Raw genomic sequence first — 17,002 nt, 5'->3', positions numbered from 1 at the left:
CAGCCCTGGCGGAGTCCATCCCCCACAGGAAACGGATCCGACTTAGTCTTGGCTACGCGGCCCAAACTCTGACACCGCCGCCACCCAACTGTCGCCTCACTTGCCTTTTTTCGCCCCTCTCACAGGTGGTGAGCCCATGTGAGGGGGAACCCGCATTGCCTATTCGCCCTTTGTAGTGCTATAAGGGAGGTGTTTCTTCGTATCCCAAATTCCTCGTAAATTGGGACACTCGTGACAAGGTATTACCGTACCTCACTCTTTTGTTTATGCTATTAAAACCCAAAACACTGTCTCCATTACCACCTTCATGTATTTTCTATTAAATCTTTCATGTTGAATTTTTCTCCCCATCCTGGAGCCGAAAAATCAGTCTATCCTGGCTGCAAAGAATGCTTGTTATCATTTTGTTGAGTAAATCTCAGGTCACTAATGCAGGTTCTGGGTGGGCAAGCACCGGTGCTAATTTAAAATGATTTTTAAGGTCGCAAAAAGAGGACTGCGCCATAATGTGACTAAAAATCAAATCAAATCGAAAGCCTTTGTCATCATACACAGCTGCATATAACAAAATTTGTGGTGCTACTCCACAAAGTGTGTTTTCCCAGGAAAAAAAGCAAAAATAAGTAATTTAAAAAGTCCCATTCTGGCACGGTAAATTCTAAAATATTGTACAACCTAAAATATTGCACATTGTTATTGGAGACCCCGAAGTTATTGCACGGGAGGGATTGTGTGTTGTGTTAATGCAAGGTTAGAGTTCTGATATCTGTGGGAAAAAATGTCCCCAAGTCTATTTGTCCGTGCTTTGTGAGACCTGTAGCGTCTGCCAGAGGATAGCAGCTGGTACAGGTTGTGACCAGGGTGGTCTGGGTCCCTAACAATATTCCCGGGTCTGCTGAGGTTGTTGTTGTTGTTGAGTCACATCAAGCGCCTGAGGATTACCCTCAGACAGCGCTAGAGCTACCACTGGAACGCGGATTAGTTCATCCGGGGGGTAGTCGGAGGTGAGGGGCAGTCGAATATCTCGTAGGGTGCCACGTTCCTTGTTGGCAGCTCTGAGTGGTATTTGTTGGAATTTGCAGGCTGCGGCGAGAGGCCTCTCAGGAGACACCTCGTGAAGGTTTCCAACTTTGTTTCCCTCTGCTGAGGTAGTGTAGGCTGGCTATATTATCCAGGGAGGGCAGAGAGCAGCTATGATCTTCTCGGCAGTGTTGATCCCTCTTTGCATGGCATTTCTGTCTGCTGCCGTGTTTCCAGCCTAAAACACTGTAATGCAGTATCCCAGGATTCTTTACAGACTCTATCAAAGGTTACCAGAAGCTTAGTGTCCAAATTGTTCCTCCTGAGTACCCTCAGGAAATTGAGTCGCTTCTGGGTCTTCTTCACCGCTGCCGTGGTGTTGGTAGACCAGGAGAGCTATCCGTGATGTGGATCCCCAGGAATTTGTAGGACTGGACCCTCACTACGCATACTCCATTTATGAGGAGTGGGGCCAGATTTGTGCTGCGTTTGCGAAAGTTATTTCTTAGTTTTCGTGGTGTTTAGTGTGAGATTGTTCACGATTGTTGATGTTTCTTGATATGTAAGAGAATTAGCATTGTGGCCTAAATAAATATACACTGTGGCAGTAAGTTGTACATAACGCAGCTATAGGAACCATTTTATTGTTAATGGGATTCGCCGTGCGGCTAAAAAGGAGAAATGGAGTTAACGCATTTCACCTCTGGAGATGCACGTGTGTTGTAACAATCTGTATGCTGCAAAGAAATAATTTCCGTGAGGTAAAGAGTTCCGAGCTGTAGCAGCTGCTCTCCAGATTTCAGCGCTGCACGTTGCAGCAACTTTTCTTCTCCACAAAGCATTGCCACATTTGCTTGACCTCCGATGTGCATATGCCGTTGTTCACCGCCCAAAGCTTCCATCTTCCATGGTTCGGAACTCATGTGGACGAAGACACCCCGACTCTGTGGAATAAAAAAATGAACCACCATTATGATGGCTTCAGGCCATAGATAGGGCCGTTAAGATGGCATGACGGGCCACTCAGAAGGGGACTAATGACAACATTGATGGATGACGTAGTAATTGAATTTGACAATCGTCTTAACAGTGTCAAAACAACAACAACAACAACAACAGCAGTATTTGTTCAAGAAAAAGGAGTATGGATGTATGCGTATTTCTCAATCTCTCGCACTCGTTCTCTTGCTGTCGCTCTCCCTCTCTTGCTGTCTTGCACGCTCTATCACTTTCTGGCTCTCACGCTCTCTTGTGCGCTCTCTCGCTTTCGTCAAGTGGTTGTATAAGGCAAATATTGGCTATTGTAAACTCTAGATCTTGGAAATTGGACAACTCATAATGTTCCTAAGTCCCTCGCCCTGGATCCCTCCCCCTCGATTGCGCTCTCGCTCTCCAGGTCTCGCTCTCTCTCAGTCTCTCCTTCTTGCTCTCTCCCTCTCGCTCTCTCACTTTGTCTCCCTCTCTCACTCTCATCCTCTCTCCCTCCCTCTGTCTCTCCCTCGTGAGGTAGTGTTACGAACATATTGATGTGCCACAAAGGACTCTTATTGGTTGGTGCATTTTGGACTCAGCTTTCTCACCAGTAGTTTACACATTTTATCCTACAGGTTAGCGGAGAGCCATATACACCAATCAAAAGAGACACATGGTTCGCCATCAACAGGTTCCCGACCCCTGATCTAGGAGGACTAATATCTGCACAAACCTTTATTCTGGTTTTGTGCAATAGTCTCACTTCCTTCTTAAATGGTCAGCCACTTTTACCCATGCCACTCTTGGCCAACTCATTACATTCTTTTTCATTTTGCTTGAAAGACAAGTCAGAACGTAATTGTTGCAATTCATGTTCATGCCTGTTTTATTACATTCCATCATCGCAGGTGCAAAACTGGAAGAGTCATTTGATTTTGTAATAATGTAGACATGCTCAATAACGGATCTATGTTCATGATAGTTTTAAAAATATTTAGAGTTAGTGTTATCACAGATAGATTAAAATTTTGCATGAGGGGAACATTGTAAGTGATTTTGATCTACTCAGTAACCTCCCAGTAACTCACATATCAACACAAAAATACATCCACATTCCTGGGCAAGTTCAAACATTCCATATACAACCACGTCACTGAAAGTGGAAAATACTAAACTAAATACAGTGATAACTGGCGATACGAGCTTAATTTGTTCTGGGACTGAGCTCAAATGTCGATATTCTCGTAATTCGAACAAACGTTTTCCATTGAATTGAACTAAAAACAAATGTATTTCTTCCAACCCTCTGAAAAAAACACCAAAAACAGGATATTGGATTGGAAAAAAAATATTTATTTCTTCTTATTCGCCATTTATTAACAAAGTAACACATAACTAGTGGTTTAATAGTAATAAAATGTGTTTAATAGTATATTAAAATTGGACCGATTTCACAGGGGGGGGAGAGAGAGAGAGACGGACAGAGAGGGGTGAGACAAAGACAGATCAAAAGACATGCCATGAGATCAAAGACATGCCACTTCGCTGGCATGTCTTTGATATCCTTTGTAGCCAGGATAGGTTCATACCCTTGATAGGGCCTTCCCTGGTATGAGGAATGTCCGCCTGGGCATCTTCTTTAATGAAAAAACACCAGTTTCGTCACAGTTGAAAACTTGTTGGGGATGTACCATTCCTGAGTGATAATCGAGGTAAATGTGTTAATAAATTCCACCGCAGCTTTTGAATTGGAACTTGCTGCTTCCCCGTGTCTTATAACCGAGTGTGTTCCAGATCTTTTTTTTTTAATTTTCGAACCAGCCATGACTCGCTTTAACAGGATTTTTAAGGTGTTGAAGGCTCTCCGTTTTCAGATCCTTACTTTGTTATTAAATACATGTAAATTCCGTTGGCTTTTTCACATATAATTCACTGGGTCACGCCATCTCCTGTTAACTGTTTATCTTTTATCCACAATAAAAGAAGGCTCTCCATCTCGTCATGAATGTCACTGCGCCGGGGCGAAATTATAGTTAGTCCTTTCGTAGGCCTCTTCTCCTTAATTGCGTCCTTCTGCTTCAGAATGGTGCATATAGTTGACATATTCCCCTCGTATTGCCAAGCAAGCTCTGTGAAACGTACTCCACTCTCACTATTTTTCAATTATTTCACGCTCAATATTGCTTGTCAACGTTCACCTTTTCTTTGCACAACTATTAATTTCACCTTATTGCCTTGGATCCATTGTAGTTCACTTTGCATTATGCATTGACTAACGGGGGGTGGGGGGAACACAGGAAAATGCAATGCGCCGCCCAGTGCTTGTAGATATCTGTTATACACAAAAGAAGTGTGATACAATGATAAATAGTCTCTTATGTCTTAGCCACCTGGCTTTCTCGTATCTCGGAATTTTTCTCCTATCTAGAGATAATCATTTGCTCGAAATTGTACTCGTATCTCGAAATGCTCGTATGTCGGGGTGCTTGTATGTCGTGGTACCACTGTACAAGTAAAAAGAGAGAAATAAATGGTCTACAATACAAAGTTACTAACAATACACAAACAAAGCATCTACGGAAATTTGTGATTTAAATATTGGATTATATATTATGAAATGTGTACAGGTTGTGAGTGATGTATTACACTGATGAAACCAGGTTAAAAATGGTCAACAGTGACAATATCGCAATATGATTCTTGTCATTTGCAGTAAAATTGAGAGAGGCCTGCTTTCATCAAATGGTTGTATAAGGCAAATATTACACACTACTACGACCACGTGGAGTCCAGTTTCTGATAAAAGCTTCCTATTAAGGATATTGGCTATTGTAAACTCAAAATGTTCCTACCAAAGAAATTGAACAACTCATAATGTTCCTAAGTTTTGCGTGATATGGTTAATGTGTTTATTGCTTTATGTTGTACCCCTGAATTTACGGGGTATCAGTATTTCGCCTTTAAAAGACGGGTGAAATAATCAGACAGGTCCTTTGTTGTATTTCAAACCAACTTTAGTTATACCAAAGCAATTCACACAAAACATAATATACAATATTACCCGAATATATACATAGTAACATATTAACAACCCGTTATAATCCAAACAATGTACTTGTTGCAAAAACGATTATAACTTATGAGTATAGAAACTTGTTACCTTTTGTTCCGGCCGTCATATACTGCATAACTATTATGCTATCGTTATAACGGCGGCCGAAAGTAGCCAGCTGTAAACAATACACCCGAGACTCGCACATTCATGCACACACATGAAAAAGTAAACAACTAGCGGCCGAAGGTAGCTTGCTGTAAACAATACCCGAGACTCACACATTTACGCGCACACATAAAAAAGTAAACAACCATCACTAAGCATTACGTTCTTTCTCACATGCTACTATTGCCTCTTGCACATCTCACACTCAATCGATATTCAAAACAAAGCAACATACCTTTAAAAGACGGGTGAAATAATCAGACAGGTCCTTTGTTGTATTTCAAACCAACTTAGAAAAATGTCTGAATAGCCCGTTTTTATACTATACCCAGGTCTATGACCATTAGGTAATCGCTGCGTGTTTTGCGCGTGCCCATTACGTCATCGCTGCGTGTTTTACGCATGCTTCGCGCGTCATAAGCGGCATGAGTCCCTTTTAACCTTAACACCTGCACTCATTTATAACATCACCTACTTCACCCTGTCAATTTTACACCATTTAAATTTTGACACAAGACTTCAAGTGTCTCAAATAAATCTCCTGACATGTCCATGTCCTCTGTTGTTTTCCTTCAAAATGTGTCGTCATAAACAGTAAAGTCGGAAAAAAGACTTTGACTTTGTCGAAGCTGACACACCGCATCGCAAATCAATGGCCATGATATTTAAAGTGAGATCAATTCCCACTAGATTGCCCATGGAATGGTTTAAATTTCTCCAAAGAAAGATCATGGGCCTGGAGGGTCGCCGCCGCCGAACCCCTCGTCCAGAGTCACTGCCGCTTCTGGGTGGGCAGGAACTTGGCGGGCCTGCCGACACGGGGAATTTTGGGCGTGGCTTTGGCCCGGGTGCGACTGGCGGGCCAGCCGGCATGGGGAATCTTGTGCGTGGCTTCGGCACGGGTGCCACTGGCAGGCCAGCCGGCATGGGGATGCGGAAAGCTCAGCAAGGTCGAGCGAGGAGCTTGGATGGGAGAGGTTGAGCGAGGAGCTAACATAGGGCTCGAGCGTCCAGCCCCTACTTCCACTTCTCCATACGGCGCGGCGCTCGCCGCATCCTCCAGGAGGACGGCGTAGAATGCCGGCCGCCATGTGCTGGCCCATTGTAGATGGCCAGTCCACATGGGAAACAATCTCACAGCTGCGCCTTCCCAAAATGACAAGACGGCTGGTGTTCGAACTCCTACCTGAGCCTCCCCGCCGGCCGCCACGTGGTGGCCCATTGTAGATGACCAGCCGATACGGGGAATCCAGGTCGGAGTAATCGGAGAAGTCCGAATCGGCTGAGGCAATCATAGTCCGAGTCCCAATCTCAAGCACACTAATTTATTAGTTCATGAACATCTTCACAATCAGAAAAATCCAAACACAGATAGCTGGAGTGATCCACAGGGGGCGATGGAGGCTGATGATTCTCACTGGGTTGAGGAAATGAATAGCTGGAGTCCGAAAGCAGATAACTAGGGCGATGAACAGGGGGCGATGGAATTCGGTTATTCTCACCTAGTCCAGCGAGTATCCAGGAGCGACGGAGTGAGGGATGGGGCCGGTAATCGGGGGTGTATGGGTGGTTGGGGTCGAAGAGAGCGTCGGTAGCTTCCTGCTGGGTCCATGCGGGTTGGATTTTTCTATTAGGTCTTTGGGGAGACGTCAAGGCGAGGTTACGAGGAATAGGACCCAATTGCCGGGAATCATGCGAGGACGAGAGAAGTAGTGCTCATACCAAAACTTTAATAACTTAGGCAGGATCTTAGAAAATAACAAAGATTTAGAAATCAAATCACAAAACCAAACCTATCTTGGGAAAACACAGGGACTCGAGAAACGAGGTAATGCAGACTCATGGCAAGGGAAGTGTAGCAGATGATCCAACAAATGACACAATCAGTGGGTTTTAAATGGACAAAACAGGAACTGATTTTCACTGATGTGCAGCTGCACGAGCCCAACGGCAAGACAGGAAAGACAAACATGAATGGGAAAATGAACGTCAGAATACAGGGAGAAAGCAATGGAGAAACAACAAACTAGTCCTAACATCACTACTCTTACCAGTATGTTTTTCGTCTACAGTTTAGTATATACAATTAGCAACTCAGAATCTTGGCGCTTCATCTGGCCTTTCATGCCACTACAGCACCTTTTGGAAAGATGTTGAGCCAACATCGGTTGATGAAATTGGGATACCCAGAGGTGGACCAGATGAGTATAAATTGGCTAACCAAATTGCATCTGGTTGTAAAACTATTTTTTAAATTCCTACAAATGTAGATGCTGAACGAAAAAATTTCATTCATAACTATGTCCAAAAACTAGGAAATCTTAATTGATCGAGGCTTTGTGGCAATCAGTTGGTGTACACATCTTTGATGGCTTGTCCGACCCAAATAGAGGTTGATATGTTTCTGGCAGTGAGAGATGCTGGATGTGCAATGTTTGGAATGTTGCACCTTGATAGCCAACAGCAGGTCACCTGATGGGCCACTCACATGGGACATTGATGGTCTGCAGCAGACCCAAAAACTCACATGAAAAAGCACTCTGGGGTGGAACCATCAGCATTGTCAGAGTGAGAGAATAAGACCTTTGGAAAGTATGAGGATTCAACATTCTCTATTATTATCTCTATAGATATTTCCACACCTAAACTGACATTTTGCAGATGTGTTTGCATACCATGGCTGGGAATCTTCTAAGCCAACTTATAACTACAGCAACTGCCCCAACTAATTCCAATTTACAAAAATGAATCCTCTTAAAATAAAGCTCCAATATTTATTAAGGATATGCGGAAAATATAAAATAAATGACAAATGAGGATAAGTAGGGGTTATGACACCATTGTTATCATCTATTATACATTTGGTACATTTAGTAGAAGCTCTGCGAGAAATTGAATGCATTCTTGCTTTAGACAGTCACACCATCACTTCATTTCTTGCCACTGATAAAAAACGTTTTGTTTATCATTAGACTAAACCAGTGCTTCTCAAATAGTACGGTGGGCCCCGCTACTGGTGTGCGATACCTAGGAGCTTGTGACTTAAGAAACATACTTTTCCTTATACAAAGTATAATAAAGTGTCATTGCACATTCAGTTGGTGGATAGTAGTTGAGTGCTCACTTTCAGAGTTCGCTCAAGGAGTATGGCAGCAAAGAAGAAGAAAAAAAGCACAGAACTATCCAGCGATTTAATGACAGCATGCAAAAGTGTTTTGCAGGATGAAAATGCACGGACCGCTACTGGTCAAAACAACCACAGAAAATAAATTAATTGGAAAAACGAAGAAGAAAATCTAATAAAAAATCAACAACCAGAAAATAAATTAATTGGAAAAACAAAGAAGAAAAAAATTCAAAAATCAACCCCAGAAAAAATGCTTTTATTAACAACCATCCGATTTTGATGGAGTGATTTACTTCGACTCTGAAGCTTGTTTAGTATATCTCAAGTAGAGAAGTGTAGGTTTTGTTTAAAGTGAATACCACAGCTGATAGCGTGTAAAACTTCACTCATCTGACTTCGGTGAGAGCAGGCAGGGGGTCGATTCCCTCTCGTGGCTGTATGATCGTGAGTGCGTACGGTCGTTTTTCTCTCTGTGTGCCTTACGGCTGACTGGCGACCAGTCTAGGGTGTAGTCTCCCTTTCGACCGAAGTCAGCTGGGTTAGGCTACGACAACCCTTTCGAGTAAATTGAACCAATGGATGAATACTACAGCTGGAATGACAGTGAAATGAATGAAGCCAACACGTTACATTACCGTAATGCACACAATTAAAACAAGAATCCAAAAGAGGGGCGGCGAGCTTGACTACATTTTCTGAGTGGAGAAAGTCTTGACCACAGTGTATAAAGGAGCTGGGCGAATCGACACTTTAACTACAGACTAAACTCCGACGAGGAACCTAAATTTGACACATTTTATATAAACCTTAGTTTATTTTGATCAATTACAAAATGGTGATGAATAAACGAACAATAGCAGCCGTGGTACTGCAAGTACTCGTCTTTCTCGCCTCAAACTCCGTCACAGGTGAGTTTTTCCAAAGTCCGCTTATTTTGATATATGTAAATGCAAATTAATATTTGTTTTAAAAAGCGCACGTTGTATTTTGTGTGTGGATATTGTATTGTCGTACAGCGATACTCAGTTGACCTGCATATTTTAAACGGTGATATTTTTTATTATTAAAATGGTGATTTAGGGCCAGGCTTGTCGCGATAAAAAAAATTAGTGGACGATATATTGTCTCAAAAATTATTTCAGCTTTGCGATATTGTTGTCAATTTATTAAACTAATTTAACCGCTAATGTGACAGTATAACTAGAGTAATAATCCACTCAATCAAATGGAATAACTGGTCATTCTTAAATAAAACACAGAAACACTTTTCTGAAGGACTCGAATATAGAACATAAATTGAGAAACATTGGTTTATTGCAAGTGTTGGCTCTTGACATCGTGCCCACAATGCCATGCGGTCGGTATCGGTTCTGGGGGATTTGAAGATAAACGGAGACAACAAAGAAGACCCTGCATTCAAGTCAGCCGCCGTTTCTCTTTCCGTAGTCAAGACAGCCGCGCTTCATTTTCGGTTTCCCCCTTCGTTCAGCTTTTATGGCAAAGAGGGAGGGCGCGCGCGCGCGCGCGCGCGTGAACAGAGCACTACCCTCACCGCCGAATCCCAGAAGAGCGCTTCGGGCAGTGGATTTCAATACCCTCTTTCGAATTGCAGTTTAATTATATATGAAAATGCCATTTTGACAAATAAACGCCATTCTTTAAATAAATAAAATAAAATTACGCCATTGATTTTTTCTGCACATTGCATACATGTCAATTTATACGTGGATTTCAAGACCCTCTTTCGTATTGCAATTTAATTATATATGAAAATGCAATTTTGACAAATAAACGTCATTCTTTAAATAAATGAAATAAAATTACGCCATTGATTTTTTTCTGCACATTGCATACCTGTCAACCTTTCCCCTATTTTATGTTTTTAATTATTTCAAATTGTGTGCGCCGTATAGATTTTTTTTTAACAGGATTTTTTTTAAAGTACGTTTTTTTGTAAAACCGATTTCGTTTTATCCATTTTGGCTCTAATCCGGATCGTCTCGCTCACCGGTAGGAGATAGACATCATCGCCGCCTGATTATTGTATTGTCATGCTTTAAGCATGATATCCCCTTTCATCCAACCACCTTTTCACCACATAAATATAGCGTGTCAGAAAGCTGTCCACTTTTGAAAACATTTTAGACTTTCACGTGCGCCCACTGTGAATAAATATGTGCCACGTTGCATTTGTATGTTTTTTTTATCTCATATAAAGGGGACCTACAATCAATAATAAGGGAAGTAATTGGCCGAGGTTGACCGGTATGAGATGGGAGGAAATCCCAACGATGACGTCACCATGCAGTTATAGCACTGTGTGCCGTATTTTCCGCACCATAAGGCACACTGCATAACAAGAAGCACCTTCAATGAATGACACATTTCAATTTTTTTTCATATATAAGGCGCACCGCACTGCATTATACGGGTCTACAGTAGAGGCTGGAGTTAAGTTATGCATCCATAAAAGCTTGCTTTATCAGTTCATTCCTCATCTATGAATCCCTCAAATTATGCGTCTTCAGTATCCGAATTGAATAGCTAGGCGAATGCGACATCCAACAGGCCAGTCTCCATCTCATCAAAGTTGTCATTAATCGAGTCGGTGATGCTTTCATTGTCTGGCAGCTGAATGATAATTCCTGCCTTCCTGAAAGCTCGAACCACAGATAAAACTGATTTATCAGCCCAGGCATTTACGATCCACTGCAGATAGTGGCGTATGTCGTCTATTGGGGGAAATGGAGGAAATTGACTCGGTGGCTGCTTGCCGTAGTTGCGAGACCTGTTGCGGCTCAATATTGATCCATATGTAATATATAGTTCGCAGTGTAGCTTTGAATTCTCTGTTGAGGCCACTCTAGCAGCTAGAGTTCTTTTCTCAATCCACCCGGAATGACGGGGAGCTTCATACCAGTGGATTGACCAAATAACTATAAACCCCAGCATGCATCGGAGAAAATGGAGTCGCTGACTGCTCACCATAGTTGTGAGACCTGTTGCAGATTAATATTGGTCCATATAAGGCGCATGGTCAGCTTTTGAAAAATTGAAGGCTTTTGGAGGCACCTAATAATGTGGAAAATACGGTAATGAATAAATGGAGTGGGTTATTGAAAAACTAAAAGGTGCACAATAAACGGGGTAATCTGCCATCACATGCATTGATTTGGGGTCATTAGGTCAAATACCCTGGGAGCTATTGAAAAAAAATAGGTGATAACAGTAAGAAATAAATAATTGATAAATGGATTATCATTGAAAAACTAAAAGGTGTACGATTAACAGAAGGTAATCAATGATCTTTTCTGTTAATTATGTGTCAATTCGTTAAAATACTTGGGAGCTGTTGAACAAAGTATGAGCTAATAACGGTAATCAAATAATTAATAAATTGAGTGTGTTGTTAAAAAGAACTCAAAGGTGTGCCTTTAATAGAAGGTAATCAACTATCTTTTCTGTAAATTTGGTGTCATTACGTCAAAAGACTTGGGAGCTGTAGAACAAAATAGATGCTAATAACAGTAATACATTAATAATTAATAGTGTGTCAGTGAACAACTAAAAGGTGATCGATAAACAGAAGGTACCATATTTTCTCGCATTTTAGCCACCCCCACCTACAAGCCGCACCCTTAAAATTGCCTTAAAATCATTGAATTTTACAATTGTCAGTTTGATTTCTGGTTTTAATAGGAGTACAGATCTTATACTTTGAAGGAAAAATCTTAAGAAAAATCATCGCATGTGGTATTTCTTAGGTACTGTATGAATTAAAATAACTTATTCAGAGTCAATATCATAAGGAAGTTAATATTTCATTCAGTAAAGGTTGTTTTTTTCTGCAAAAGAGAAAATAACCAACAAATAGTAAATGTTAATTTGCCTACATCTAATGGTGATAAAGAATATAGCATCGCTGTAAGTTTTCTGCACAGATATGCCGTACCCTTGATTCAGCCATCTTTTTTTTTTACAAATACAGCTTATGTGTGACAAAATATGAATCACTCATTACTTCTGTTAGTTTGGTGTCAATATGTGAAATGGCTTGGGAGCTATTGAAGAAAATGTGTGGCAATAAAGTAATACATTTGCAATTAATAGATTGAGTGTGTCATTGAAAAACTAAAAGGTGCTCGATAAACAGAAGGATATCACATTCACTTGCTGTTAATTTGGCCTCACTATGACAAATGGCTTTGGAGCTATTGAAGGAATTAGGTGTTAATAACAGAAATAAAATTAATATTAAAAACTGAAGTTTGTCATTGGAAAGCCAAGAGGTCTTCAACAAGAAAGTCGGTACATTTCTCCTACACATCAAACCTTGTGTTGACCTTATTTTTTATGATAAAATTGAAATGAAGATTTTTTAAATATGGAGACTGGTATTTATTGGGGCGGCCCATCGAACCTTGTGTTGACCTTATGTTTTATGATAAAATTGAAATGAGGATTAGAGAAATGTAGACCAGTATTTATTGAGATGGCCCCGTGGAGCGCATGGTTGGCACGTCGGCCTCAGATCTGGGGTCCTGGGTTCAAGTCCAGGTCCAGTCTTCTGTGTGGCGTTTGCATGTTCTCCCGGGCCTGTGTGGGTTTCCTCCCACATTCCAAAAACATACATGGTAGGCTGATTGGACACTCTAAAATGCCCATTGACTGGCCACAGTTTTAGGCCTGGAAACAGCTTACATTGACTCCAACACCCCACACATTTTTATTAAAATTTTTATTAAAAAGAAGACAAAGGAAATTCACCGATGGGAGTTTTTATTTTTTTCTTTATTAAAGAAAATAAAATAGCAAAAACTTGCTCGACAACACAAACGCATCAACATTTGGGCGTGTGCAAGTACTAAATGTGCTCGTCTCTAAACACACTACGCACGAAACGGTTCATACGTTGAGCGCTCCACATTTGGAAAGACCCTAAAAGAATCAACGTGATATTCACAGATGGGAGTTTTATTTTTCTTTGTTAAAGCAAAAAAACAGCAGATATTCGCTCGAGAACACAAACACATTAACATTTGGGCTTGTGCAAGTACTAAATGTGCTCGTCTCTAAACACATGAAACAGTTCCTACATTGAGTGCTCCACGGTTGGAAAGACCCCAAAAAGAATAAACGTGACATAAAAACTCAGATGTCAAACTTTTCTTTACTTTATTTATAAACGTTATTTTTAAATCGTCACGGGCTAGGGGATTATGGATGGTTAAGGTTAGTTGTTAGAATTAGGGTTAAGGGATAGTGGTTAAGGTTAGTGGTTAGAATTAGGGTTAGGAGATAGTGGTTAAGGTTAGTGGTTAGGATTAGTGTTAGGTTAATTTTTATTTATCTTTAATAAAATATAAAGCAATACAAGGAGACATCGGGCACATCTTTGGCATTTCTTGCAAGTGAGATTCCATCTTGGCCTGTCTTCGCCACAGAATATTCTAAAAGACCGAATTTATCTCCTGCCAATTTAAGACATCAAATCAAAACCAATTACAAGGTTGTCAAAAAATCTGCTGTTAGGTTTTAAACAAACAAGCCTCCATTCGGCAAAACAATTCCATATTAGGCGAACTGAGCGAGTATTCCCGGATGTTGATTGATAGCCACCCGCTTGAATCTAAACAATTTGAGAGACCTTCACAGATCTTCATTGCAAACCAAGATCAACAGCCATCGGAGCCTAGGACTGGGTGAGATGCCAGGTCAATAGTCCTCGGAATAGGCCAAAACGATGAAACGTCCTTTGAGCCAGGAGCAGGTTCAGGGGATAGTGTCCTTCGGTAACAGTTATACTGCGCGTTATTCTCAGTTTCAAGCACATATTAATAAATACATATAATGATTAATGCTCACATTTATAATAGTATCCCAGAATAACCCCACCATTCCCCCATTTTTATTATATGTTTGCCATTAATCATTATATGGCAAATACAAAGACACTTGGGGGAAGTCCCTTGTCTCGATCTTTACCAGAATTCACCTTACTTGCATATCTGGCCTGAAAAAGGAAGAACAAAATCATTCTCGTTCAACTCATTTCCATAATTTGCATTTTCCAGGACATCATTGTTATCACCAGTAGGCTGTCAAATGAGCAAATACAATCCTTGTAATTCTGAATTTGTTAGAGCTACTGTATCAACGCTACGCCGGTCTACAACACCCACACATGGTCAAAGTATTTGCCAAAAAGCTATTGATATCACTTCGGTGAAGGCCAATTGTTTACATTACTTATCCCACCAGTCTGCCACAAGGTAGACAGTTCCACTCCAGAGTGCCTCTTCCTTTCCGGTTGGGTTCCGGGTCAGGCCTTCAACGGCACAAGTGAGGGACCCATTGAGGGATGTGTTGTTGAGTGCAACATTTTCAAACATTGCATATGCCCCCTGCTCCATCAAGAGCACATCAATCGTCGGAAGCATACCAGCCGTTTTTGCGGCCCTGGGACATTCGTGAGACTGGTGGATGCCAGCTGTTCCTTCATTGCGAATCCAATTTCTTTTTTGGGACATTGTAATGGATGTTATTCACCCTATTCATATTTGTATTTGGCGTAACTCAAAGAAAAATAGACTTGTGCTGCAATTTGGCAAACCAACCCATAAGTCGGATCACTATCCCCGATGAGGCTCAACGTCGTCGAGAGAAGCCAGCCACCACACCAAAATTCCGAGCCACCAATTGTATCTCCTCCACTCTAAAACAGACACTGGTATAAAAGAGTTCCCTATAGTTTTTGGTATTGCTCGCTGAGCAATAATCTTTCCAATCAATATTGGAGCGGTTCCCGCATTTTATTAAGTCAGAAAGCTTATTGTACCCATCTCCTCAACGTTTCAAATGAGACCACCCTCTCCCACGTAGTGAAAGTGCTTCTTCTTTACACTGCAGGTTTGAGCACCACCGTTGGTCCAATCCGTTTCCTGTTGAGAAGCACAGTCTCCTTCTGCTAATCCAAATTCAATGCGTTTTCTTAAAGATTTCCCTTTTTATGCAGTCAGCCAGATTAGCCGTATCATCCAGTACCAATGGTGCAATGAATAATGGCGTTTTGTAGTCTACTAATAGGATTTCCCATGTTGTTGTCCCGTTGAACTTGTTATGTAGGCAGTGATTTCATAACAAAATATGGAACCTTCTGACCATCCAGCCAATTATTTTGTTAACACAATTTGGGTGCCCTTATCACTATAAATCAATTGGTTCTTTGGAATTTCAAATTGTGCACTGATATGCCCAGCATAGGTTAAGATCTGCAATTAACTTAACCCTATAAATTACCCAACCACTACCCCCCCAGTCGAGACATAGGACTTCCCATGACTCAAGCTAGGTAAGCTGAGGTCCCAATATGTTTTTGTTTTTTTCTTAGTTTTTCCTAAATGCTCCCAAATTTCCCGATCCAAAAAGCAGATTATTTGTTTCTCCACATTATGTTTCAAATGTGGAGTACTGCTAATGCATTCCCGTCAAAAATTCCATTTTGCGAAAAAAAACATCTTTTTGTCTTTGTTTATGTACCAATCTGCGACGCCCTCCCCGAAAAGGTTATTGGCAATATCAGAAATCAATTTCAAATTTCCAAATTCTTTTCCACCTTGGTATTTATTATATCTCGGTGGCCAACCAATCAAAACCATAAAAAGACAGACCATCATCCACGCTCACACTCTTAATCAGGGGAATTTAGAGTGTTCAACCAGTCTAGCATCCATAATTTCGCTTTTTTCTGGGAGTAAACTGGAGTACCTGGAGAAAACCCAAGAATTCTCGAGGACGCCAGGAATACCCCACACTGGAAGGTCTGGTTTAGCTGTTTGTAAGCAGAATTAGTATAGTTAAAAAGAATTAGTAAGAATAGTTTCACCTCTAAAGTTTGTTTTAGTAGTCGTCAATGTATCTCACATTCCGTTCGAATTTTTCCCATTCCATTTTATTCCTAGACAACACATCTACTTAAAGCATTACCCAAAGGTTGATATTTTATAATTTGGAGATGCTATTATTTGAACCTATACATAATGTCATCACTTGTTTCATACCATTAAAAGGCCCCACCAGATTTTGGGCATTCATTGCCAAATAGAGCCTATTTCCAAATTTGTTTTAGATATGGGATTCCCATCCCCCAAATATTCCAGAATTCATGTGCCAACACATAAAAACCCAAAACCCAAAGCGACAAACAATCTGTTTCTTAGCCAGATTTAGAAACTTGGAGAATTGTTCCTTTCCCTCTTATCTAAGCTTGTTAAAGCCAATCGATATTACTGTAACATTTAGGTGTATTAACCCCAAAATTGCAATGCCATAAGTTTTAAGATAAAGTTCTCTTAGTTTGTATGCCCTTCAAACAATAGAAAGCAATGTCTATTGGTTGTATCAATCGATCAATGCTTATCCAATCCGTAATATCCTTATAGTCATCAATATGACCTATGCCAAAGAATATTTCCTCCACTCAAGACCAACGGAGAATGTTCTTCTGTGCACTTGAAAAACGTTGCATGTTTCTTTAGTCGTAGGGAAATTATGCCCATCCTAAATCAATTTATTTTATCTACCCCAGCCAGGTACAATTTACCAAATTATTTGGATGAATGCCATGCATTTTCTGATGCCATTTCTGCATTGTTAATTTCATG

The 17,002-nt window shown here is 40.8% G+C and overlaps 1 protein-coding gene across 1 annotated transcript in view; it reads left to right on the top strand.

Annotated features, from left to right (window-relative positions):
- The first annotated feature begins 8,869 nt into the window (after positions 1-8,869).
- LOC144209516 (tissue factor-like) overlaps positions 8,870-17,002 on the top strand; it is a 30,735-nt gene continuing 22,602 nt past the window's right edge. The window contains exon 1 of the mRNA XM_077735876.1: positions 8,870-9,247. Within this exon, the coding sequence (XP_077592002.1) occupies positions 9,172-9,247 (76 nt within the window). The 5' untranslated portion in view covers positions 8,870-9,171. The remainder of the gene's footprint in view (positions 9,248-17,002) is intronic.

The sequence above is a fragment of the Stigmatopora nigra genome, chromosome 16 (assembly GCF_051989575.1).
Source record: "Stigmatopora nigra isolate UIUO_SnigA chromosome 16, RoL_Snig_1.1, whole genome shotgun sequence".
In the NCBI taxonomy this organism is placed as follows: Eukaryota; Metazoa; Chordata; class Actinopteri; order Syngnathiformes; family Syngnathidae; genus Stigmatopora; species Stigmatopora nigra.
This window is presented reverse-complemented; position numbering and strand designations above follow the sequence as displayed.